The sequence below is a fragment of the Montipora foliosa genome, chromosome 7 (assembly GCF_036669935.1).
Source record: "Montipora foliosa isolate CH-2021 chromosome 7, ASM3666993v2, whole genome shotgun sequence".
Lineage (NCBI taxonomy): Eukaryota > Metazoa > Cnidaria > Anthozoa > Scleractinia > Acroporidae > Montipora > Montipora foliosa.
Window position 1 is genome coordinate 14,032,799 of NC_090875.1, and position 10,000 is coordinate 14,042,798.

The 10,000-nt window shown below is 39.8% G+C and overlaps 1 protein-coding gene across 1 annotated transcript in view; it reads left to right on the forward strand.

Annotated features, from left to right (window-relative positions):
* Positions 1–6,012: 6,012 nt before the first annotated feature.
* LOC138010665 (S-adenosylhomocysteine hydrolase-like protein 1) overlaps positions 6,013–10,000 on the forward strand; it is a 34,545-nt gene continuing 30,557 nt past the window's right edge. The window contains exons 1-2 of the mRNA XM_068857641.1: positions 6,013–6,238; positions 6,840–6,900. Coding sequence (XP_068713742.1) covers positions 6,137–6,238; positions 6,840–6,900 — 163 coding nt within the window. The 5' untranslated portion in view covers positions 6,013–6,136. The remainder of the gene's footprint in view (positions 6,239–6,839; positions 6,901–10,000) is intronic.

Here is a 10,000-nt window from a genome sequence, read left to right on the forward strand (position 1 = left end):
TATCGTGTAATCTCTTTAAGACCGCTGCAGTACAATTTGTTAATTTTACAAAGAACTTATGGGCTGCACTCAGCAGAAAGTTATGCTTCGTGCTAACGCCGCCGATGTTGATCAACTCGCGTACACTCGGAGAAAATGCGAGTGCTCCTTCGTGGAAGTCGAACCTACGTCGACTTACCGATTATTAGTTTCGATGCTCTACCGCTGAGCTATCGGAGACTCGTTGGAGCCAGGCCGTACTGCTGAGACCGACATTGTCAAAATAGTGTATTCTCGCAGTTATAGTGACGGGGATGATGAAATGTGAAATGCTAACCCCGATAAACGAAAGAAGAAACGTATCTTTTTTTTTCCCACATGAGCGGGAATACTCGGAAAAATCCGGGAATTCTCGGAGAATCCGAGTGATACTCGGGGACCACTCGGAAAAATTCGAGTGCTCAAGATTCTCCGACTGGAGACTCATGGGAGTTAAGCTGCTCGCAGCGACAAATTTAATTAAAATTAGCGAAAGCAGCGTTGTCGCACTGTGTGTACAATTCCGACGATAAGTCTCTGCGACAAGATATAAATGAACCAATTAGAGAGCGCCATATGGTCCACCACATTGAATTACAAAACTAGTTCACATTCCCCCTCATACGATATTACTGCGTGTGCACCCTACCCAATCTCCCGCCTAATAATGTATACAGTCTACAATAGACCTTTTTGCAGATAAGGCGGCCATTTTGATTTTTATTGTTTCGAAAGACATTATGGGATGCTCAGGGGGCAAATTAATATGCATTTGCCCCCTGGGCATCTCTTAATAGCTATTTCAAACAGAAATCAAAATGGCCGCCGTATTTGCAATAAGGTCTATGGTAACTGAAGCCTGTTAATGGAGAGTATCTAGATTTTCATTTCATTATGATCGCGGGTGCTCTTGGGGGTTCCAGCAGAAAAGAAGTAAATGTTACATTCCCGGACAGGATTTGAACCCGAAGCACCCACTTTGAAGGAACTGTTTTTATCCACTTAACCACTAAAGCTCAATTGGCTGATAATTGTACCGATTATTTACCAACAGTATTTAGTATACGTATATAAAATCATTACTGAACAGTGTTTAAGTCTAGTGCTTGATTTTACAATGGTTAGCTTTCTCTTCAGGTTTGGTAACCGACATTTTCTTAGCGGGTGATAATACACGTTTACAGGGGCATTCGGAAGAAAAAAATATATTGGCATATAAAAAAAAAAACTATGTTCTGGCAGTTAGCGACGTGTTAGTTTACTGTTTAAGTGAAAGGATTATAAATCGAACATTTCCAGGTTCCCAGCGACTTCAGGCATAGGGGGTTCGGGTTTTAAAAATAGATATTCATTTCCCATAATCCCTATCAAGCGCTAAGCGTCCTAAATTGACGATAATTCGCCCTTATCACACGGCGGCCATATTGACCCGGGAGACCAAAAAAGCTTTGTTTTACCACGCCAAGCCTCGCAGTGGAAACCATGGGGGTGAGGCTTGGCGTGGTAAAACAAAGCTTTTTTGGTCTCGCGGGACAATATGGCCGCCGTGTGACAAGTGCGAACAGTCAAACCCTCAACAGCACCAGCGAACATAATATAATTAAATGAAAATCTAGACACTCTACATTAAGGCTTGGTTTTCATCACTAGCGACGCAAGCATAAGCATTTATTTGTTGTTAATTAGTGTCTATTTTTCTAACAAAAGGCTCTAATGAACAACAAACTACTGAGTTTGCGTATGCTTCTTGTGTTTATGCTTGTTTCGCTAGTGAAAACCAGGCTTAGCACGCTTCAGTAACCATTGTAGACAGTAAACATTAGGGAATTTAAGATCTACGACGGCGACGGTCGACGAAAATGTCACCTCAAAATATAACTTGGCTCTATCGTAAGTCTTTCGCGATTATTCAGTCTAGTTCGCGTCGTACAATGTGGGCAAAGTATCCTAACAATAAATCCGTTCGAGCGGTTTCAAAGTTAAAATAGAGGATGAAGGATTCTCTGTTGCATGCTTACGTTGTCGTCAAAACCTCAAATTTGGTGATTTCACGTCGTCGTTATGCAGAGGACCGCAAACATACTTGCTAAAATCCGTGCTGCACGTGCAGCACGATTATTTATGCTCTTTTAACCAATGATGTTATTGCTTTGTGGCGTTGTCGTAGTCGTTTCTTAAATTCCCTATTATTTGGGTGGAGACTGGGATGGTGCACCGAACAGGCGTCGTGTCGCAACGACTTGTTTTGCAAGTAGTACACACGGAGCGACTTCTCGCAGAGACCTGTCGTTGCGCCTATTGTGTTTTGGCCTTTATAGCACCCATTTAGAAATCACTGGTGATCCTTGCAATCTGATTGGCTCTCAGCAGTGCGATTTATTCCCAAATCGCCCTATTTTTGCTCTAAATCGCACCATTTCCCCAGCCAATGAGAATGGTCCACTAAAACAAAACAACCAATCAGATTTCAAGGCTTGTTTAAGGTAACCAATCAAATTGCAGGAAAATGAAAGACAAAGAAAACCACTGTGTGACCAATTTTGCAACTTTCGTTCCCAACTGGATCAATAAAATATTGTCACTGACTAAAATCCTGTATTTTAGCGATTAAATAATCATTGTGTGATTTCTAAATGGATGTAATAAAGTGGTAATTGAACTTTGTGTCGTGCAATTTTGGTCTGAAATCATACTTGTGATATCAAATCGAACTCGCGCTCGTTCGATTTTGAAATCAGTATGATTTCAGACCAAATTATTAAATTGCACTCCACTCAGTTCAATTAGCTTTATTTATTAGATGTCTAGTATTTCGCCGACTATCAAACGCAAAAGGCTTACAATCTGGCCCTAGCTGGTTGCTCGAAGCATGGTTAGTGCTAACCAGCGATAAATGAAATACCATGGAAACCTATAGGTTTTGGTATCTCTTAAACAACGGTTAGCCCTAACCAGGCTTTGAGCAAGTGTCCCCTGTCCAGTTTGTTGATTACGACTGGCCCTCTACACACAAGCACGTGCGTTAATAACGTAAGCAATAGCGTCACTGACGTCGGCATAGTACCAAGACAAGCAAACACATGCATCCGAACTTGAAGAGCGGGAAAATTGACGCGTGCTAGCGAGGCACAACCCCACTGATTTGAGATTGTGGCGCGGCCGTGATATTTTAGCCAATCAGTAAGAGAAGATTTGCAACTCTCAAGTACTTGCTTCGATACTCATTAAGACCACGTGTAAGAGGGGATTTGACAGTTAGAGGTGTTTCTTTGTTTATTTATCAAACAAGCACAGGAGCCCATCTGGAGCGTGCAACTTTCATACAGCGTCTGTGAAACGGTGTTTTCACGAGTAGGTTTATTTTTAGACTAGCCCTTCCCGCGAATTAGGTCAAAAAACAAAGGCAGTTCTGGTTCGTTGACCCTATGACGTCAGCTTAATTTCTTGTAATTGGTCATCGGGCTCCTGTGGGAGTCTCGTTCGCAGGAAATTCAATCTAAAAATAAATCGCTCTGCGAAAACGCCGTTACACGAACACAGTAGAGTTGTAGGCTCAGGATCATGGGTCCTGTCAAGCAAATACAGTGTGAAAGCCAGGTGCTTAAATAGCTTGTTGTCAGCAGCTACTTCTACATGATATATTGACTCACCACATTTGCCTCCCCAGATATCGTGAACAAATTCTTTAGTCCTTATATGCCGTTACACGGCAGAAACGTTAGTACTCATGGGATGTAATGGGGACCAATATATGCGTTCCGTAGGTTTTAGACATTTACTGGGATATCTTATCTCGGGTCGTAGAAGTTGTGAGCTGAGGGGCTTGTCAGAAATTCGCAGGGGAGGAGGGGGGGGGGGGGGCGTGGGGGTGGAAAACCGGGGAGGGTCACAGTTTTTTGAGCCCTTCAAGAGGGATGGCCATGAAAAAAGTAGACAGCAAAACAGGGAGGGTCACAAGAAAGTGAGCCATTATAACACGAATACAAACAAGGTACAATATGAAAATCATGCCATGCAAAATATTTCCTGGCATATGAACAAGACAACTTGTTGATAGTTTTGAACGTAGTGCGTGTATCTTGATTTCCGGTGGTAGAAACTATTGTCATCCTGTTGAGGCAAAAGTTTTTTTGGTCCTGTCTCCAACAGAGATATCACTTGTATGTTAGGTTTGTACTGAACCATTTTTCTTCTACAAATGTATAACAATTTTTTTTTTGGAGGGGAGTGTCAAAGAATTTTACGGTAAGTTCCAGGTGAAGGTCAAGACATTTCAATTCCTTACCTAGGGAGGGTCATTTTATTTTCGCCGCTTTACTAAAAGTCTCCCCCCCCCCCTCCCCTGCTAATTTTTGACAAGTCCCTGTGTGTGTGTGTCCATAGGAGAGGTACGTCTTCCCAAACGTCAATCGTAGTCGCCGTGGCAAGTGCTCAAGAGAGAAGAGTGATCACCTCAGTCACGTACCCTTCGTGTCCTTGCGTGTCCTCGCGCGCCATAACTTCGAGAAGGCGCGCCACGTGTGTTATCGACGGTATTGCTGTTCTTAGCAGGAGCATACGTCAAAATAAAATGTTGGTTTTGATATAGGATATTGGTTTGTACTGAGACGAAACGTCTCTTCCATGCGTCATCACTCATATCGTCATCACTTGTATCGATATTCAATAGATGCTACGTAGATATCGTTACAGGTGTTTTGTGATTCGTTTTTTCAGACTATTAGCCCTATATCGCCCGCTGTCACATGTTACCAGAATCGATGGCTGTTTCAAGATATGTCGTCATTATATTGTTAATGTCTCCCTTGGGTACCTAATAATAGGTCCCCAACACTCTATTTCTCGAAACTGTTGTTTCGAAATAATCAGTGCTTCCTCTGTGTTTCCTCACCACTTGATATATTTCGGTAGCATGTGACAGGATTAAGGCTTTGTTCTCAAGTTTATCGTAGTGTGCTAGCGTATTCTTCTCTGTTCTTTTGCAAACCTTCATCACAAGGAACCGGTTATTTTTACTTAAGTGAAGAGCCTTAATCAGAGATTGTTTCGATATCTCTACAAAACATTCTGTGAGAGTTTCCTGCTAACTTCCTTCCGTCCGTCCTTCCTCGCTCCAGTTTTCATTGATGTCTTAATCTTCATCCAATTTAATCAAAAACTTAAATATTAATCTCTTTTAAAATAATCGCGGTCAACTTAATCAGTCCAGGTTCAAGTATTAGATTTAAAAAGTATTGACTACTAGACGTTGTAACTGTATGTTGGACCTGAGTGGGCAGCTCGAAAACCCTTTAATTTATTTATATCGGTCTTGAAAAGATCGGTGCGATCTTTGACTTGTGGTGGAACTTTGAACGAATTAAAATAAGATCAGTACACTGGCTTCATAATTTCTTACGAGAATCCGAAATTATTATTAACCAGACGAACAAAGAACGGCTAAAAAATAACTAAAAAATATTTCGTGACCTTGTCAAGGAATAAACCATCACTATAAAGGTCAATATAAACCTCTATAAAGTGATGTGGCTTATTTGTCTGACTCTGAACTTAACTGGATACTGCAATGAGATTGGAACCTAAAAAGTCAAAATTTGTAATGACTCCAAAGTCCTCAATATTTTAACACTCGAAATATTTTTCTTGCCGTTGTACTTAAGTTTCCCAAATAATATTTGTATTTAAAACTGCAAATTGCCTTTCATCAGTCAACGACCAATGGCAAGATCACGAAACTATTATTGTTGCATCTCGCTTCATCTTTTTTGAGTCAGAGTTTTGCGATAAAGCAACGCAGATAAATACAATAATACTATAACAAAAACAATCGAATATAATACAGTGCCCAAATATGTCACAATATTTTAAAGTTACGTTTCAAAACTTGCCATTTAAAATTCCCATATCAACTTTGAGGCTGTTTTTTGTCTCTTTCCAATACCCGCGCGGTTGCCACAGTGATGTGACATCACCAGGCAATATATACTGAAGGCTCGGTTTCGTAAACCATTATGATGAGTTATATAAAAGGACATTGCAACTTCGATGAGTAATGAAATATACATGATGCCGGTAGGACTTCGTCGAATCGACCTTTGTTGAACGAAATCACTTCATCATGTCGGATTCTATGTGGAATAGGAAAAACTCTTTCGCCATCAGCTCTTACTCGGCGAAGACTCCTAAACCAGAGCCTGAATCTAATACTCCAAGTAGAAAAGTAAGTTTTCTCTGTCCCTTACTCTCCTTTCCTTGATTTGCGACATCCGGTCGCGTCGAGGAGAGAAATTATGCTTGTAGTTGATGTATTTCATAACCTATTGCTCACGCGATTTTGGGACGAAGCTGAAACACAAATGCTAAATTAACAAGCGATACCATGGCTCTTTTCGTTAAATTGTTTAAGATCAGAGAAAAGGGTGATGTGATACAAGCGGACGGAGAATCAATTTCACTTGTTTAGAGGAGCTTTTTGTTTCCGAGCCATTGTCACTAAAGTTACCTTCGTGCGAACGACGGTATTCTTATATACGAGCGTTTTATAAACCTATTTAAGCTCAATTTTGTGACAATGGTTCTGTTATTACTACTTGGAAACATTAAAAAGTTATTTAATGATGGGAAATTTAGCAAAACCCGGGGTAAAAAAAGCGTCAACTTTTGAAGGGAATTAATCGAGGTAACGACCACGCTTGTTGCGGATTCTGCACGCACGCAACAGCCTTTGTGATTACGATATTTTTTTCGCTGCTCTCATGTGAGTTTTGAATAGTTTGCTAACTTTAATTTAGAGGTATTGATATTTGCTATTCAATTTTCAGTATATTCGTCCGCAGTATTCTCATCGTTCGTTGTCGAGGAGTAGTTCAATCGACAGTTCAGGTTAGTCATAGTAAGATTTGACAAAGTTTCATTGTGGATATCAATTCAGAGAAAAATTGGTGAATTAGTTTTTATTTCACAATTAAGCTTAAGGGCAGAATTGCCACGCAATTTGGAGTTTTTTAAACCTTAAGTGACATGCTCTAATATTATTTGACTAAACAGGTCTCGCTCGCAATTTAAAACACCGGGAAGAGAAACGCACAACATTGCAACTCAAAACCGTAATAGAGAGAAACTGAAACCGTACAAGCAGTCTTCTCTCTATTTGGTTTTATTCGAAAATTATCAATGACAATTTCACAACTTACAATCGAGGAATTCATGTTGATCAACGTTTTCAACCAGTTTTCTCAAGTACAAATGTTGTAATCAAATCGCCGGGAAAATAATACGCCGGTACGGTTGCGTGACCTTTTGGCATGAATGAACTTTATCTTAACGTAAAACGGAAAAGACGGACTCAGCCAGAGCGGAAATAAAACCATTTACTCCTCAAACAAACAAACTTTGTGGCAATACCAACATTTTCATTAGGTTTTCGTTTTAAAAATTGCAGGCTTTTTGTCCTGACGTAAACAAAACAGGACTTTGCACTTACTGTTGTTTAAAGTTATTTTACGAGTTAATTCGTGGTACTTAGCTTCACATGAACGCGAGTGACATTTAGAGATTTATCTCTGATCGCTATTCTTAGTTCTCATATTCGCTGTTTTGTTATCAAGCGTTCTCAAGAATATTGCCTCAGTTTGTCTTTTCAAATGTTTTGATGATAAATTCGTCGCTGTTAGCGTCAAGTCATTCTGAATAATATTTTTACATCACAACTACGGGAATATTTTCTCAAGAAATCGATTCAAAACGGAACTTTCTTCATTAATCTCGCAAAAGGATATTGCACATTGTATTGCAAAGCAAAAATGAGATTTCCCGTGGGCCATATTACTGCGTGTTTTGGAATTATACTTCTGCAAATATTGCGTGACTGCGATTAAGTGTTCTGTTCCTGAAATGTACAATTTTAATAGCACTTCACAGAATACAATGGTTTGGAAGGAGGTTCTCTCGAGTTTCGCCGAACTGAGAGTTAGCATCTTTTGTTTTTCTTTTAAAAAAAGTAGAACAATTATCAAAGGTGTAGAATTCTGCGTGACATGCCACCCGCAAGGTGCTTTAGAACTCGGCTGGAAGATGTAAATCGCGCGATGATTTACGAACTCGCACTCGACATTTGAAATATCGAAAGCTGAGTGTTGAGCGATCTTCACGATTAAGGCTCTCAAAGCGATTTTTATCGATGTCTGGCGTATTGCATAGGCATTTATTCAGGACGAAAAGAATCGCCAATGTATTGTGGCAACTGGAGTGTGGCCGGCGGTTTCAAAGTCCTAACTCTTACGCTTTATTCGCTCTGAGCACCAACGTGACTCTCTCATGCTTCTTTCTTGTTTGTGCTCGAACCATGACAAAGCATTTCTACCTTGCTTCTCGTGACTTTATGGACTATGTAATCTTGAAATTCTAATATACATGCAATAGATTTCATAAAGGACTCAAAAGTAGCTCTTGAAGATGTCGAGCGTCGACGTTCTCTTGCACAAATATCGGCGCGTGACGGAACTTATATTTTGTTGCCAATGTGTCTTCACATGAGTAACACGTGTTAAGACGCGTCACACGTTCCACGTTCCACGCTACACCGCTGTTATCTTGACCTTTGGAGAGAAAAAAAGGACATTTGTGTGGAAAATCTTTTCAACCTTTCATCATTCAGAGATAACCACTTAAAATTACAACATAGATCCTGAAAATGTCGCGATTCCATTTGATCCAATTAAATTCGGTTTCAGAGTTTTGTCGGGTTTTTAATATATGGATTTGATTTATAAACCGCTTGTGGAAATTTGAACTTAACAGAATTTAATACTAATCTCAATCTGTACGCACCTGAGCTTGGGAACGTATTAGTCACTCCTTGCTTTAACATTATCTGTAACGGAAAATTCAGTTTGTAAGCGCCCAATAAAAGTAACATGCCAGTTGAAACTGCACATGCGCTAAAGAAGTAACATTGTCGATAAAACGTCTTGACGATTTTTCTTAAACTGCTTGAACCGAAACCTCCTCTAATTAACCAACAATGCGTGGTGTATAATTATCAATGTGATCTGTGCGATGCTACAATATTGGACAAAATAAAATGAAAAATTAGCACTCCCCTCCCCACAAAATCAATGATGAATCCGCGTGCATGTTGGAGTCCGCCATTTTTTCATCATTGGAATTGGGGGGAGGGGTGGTCTTCATTTTCAATTTGAAATGTCCAAGATTGTAGCACGCGAGCAGGCTCTCCGAGGGACTGGGGGTTGGGGGTAGAATGAGAGAGAGTATGTCGGTTACACTAGCCGGTACTTGCACCAACGTATTGATGAACACCGTTTTTCAGCAATCGGAAAGCACTTTAATTTCAAGGAGGAGCACGGAATTTAACTGTCGGCAACCGTCCTGAAGAAATGCAACAGAAAACTAGACTGTCTAATTTATGAGACAGTAAAGAAGAAACCAAGCTTGAACACGCAATCGGACTCTATTCGCCCAAAACTATTCGTTTAATTTGAACATACTTAACATACATACATCTCTCTTTGCTTAACCTCACACCCCATAAATTAATTAGTCAGGTTAAAGGTTTTGTTTTGTCACTCGAAAATGATGTCATCATTGGCGACATCGAAACGTTGTTTAAAACATATTTCGTTAATTTTTATTCTTAAATGCTTATCTAGATTTTTATGTGTATATTGAAATTAATATTTTGTTGTTGGGGGACGTGTACTCTCAAAGAGCCACATTTTCCGATAGTTCAGTTTATTTTTCCCATGTTCCTAAAATGTGTCAGTTCTTGTTGTTTTCACCTTGAAGAAAGGACAAACTCTTTAATAGTAAGTCCGATGTATTCTGTATAATCTTTGTTCCGCTTGCTCGGCACAGCATCAACATGACTCCTACATGTTACTGTATTAGCCGCAAAAAATAAATGCATGCAGATTAACTAGCGTTGAGAGAACCCCTTTTTTTTTTCAAATCCTTTAGTTGTATT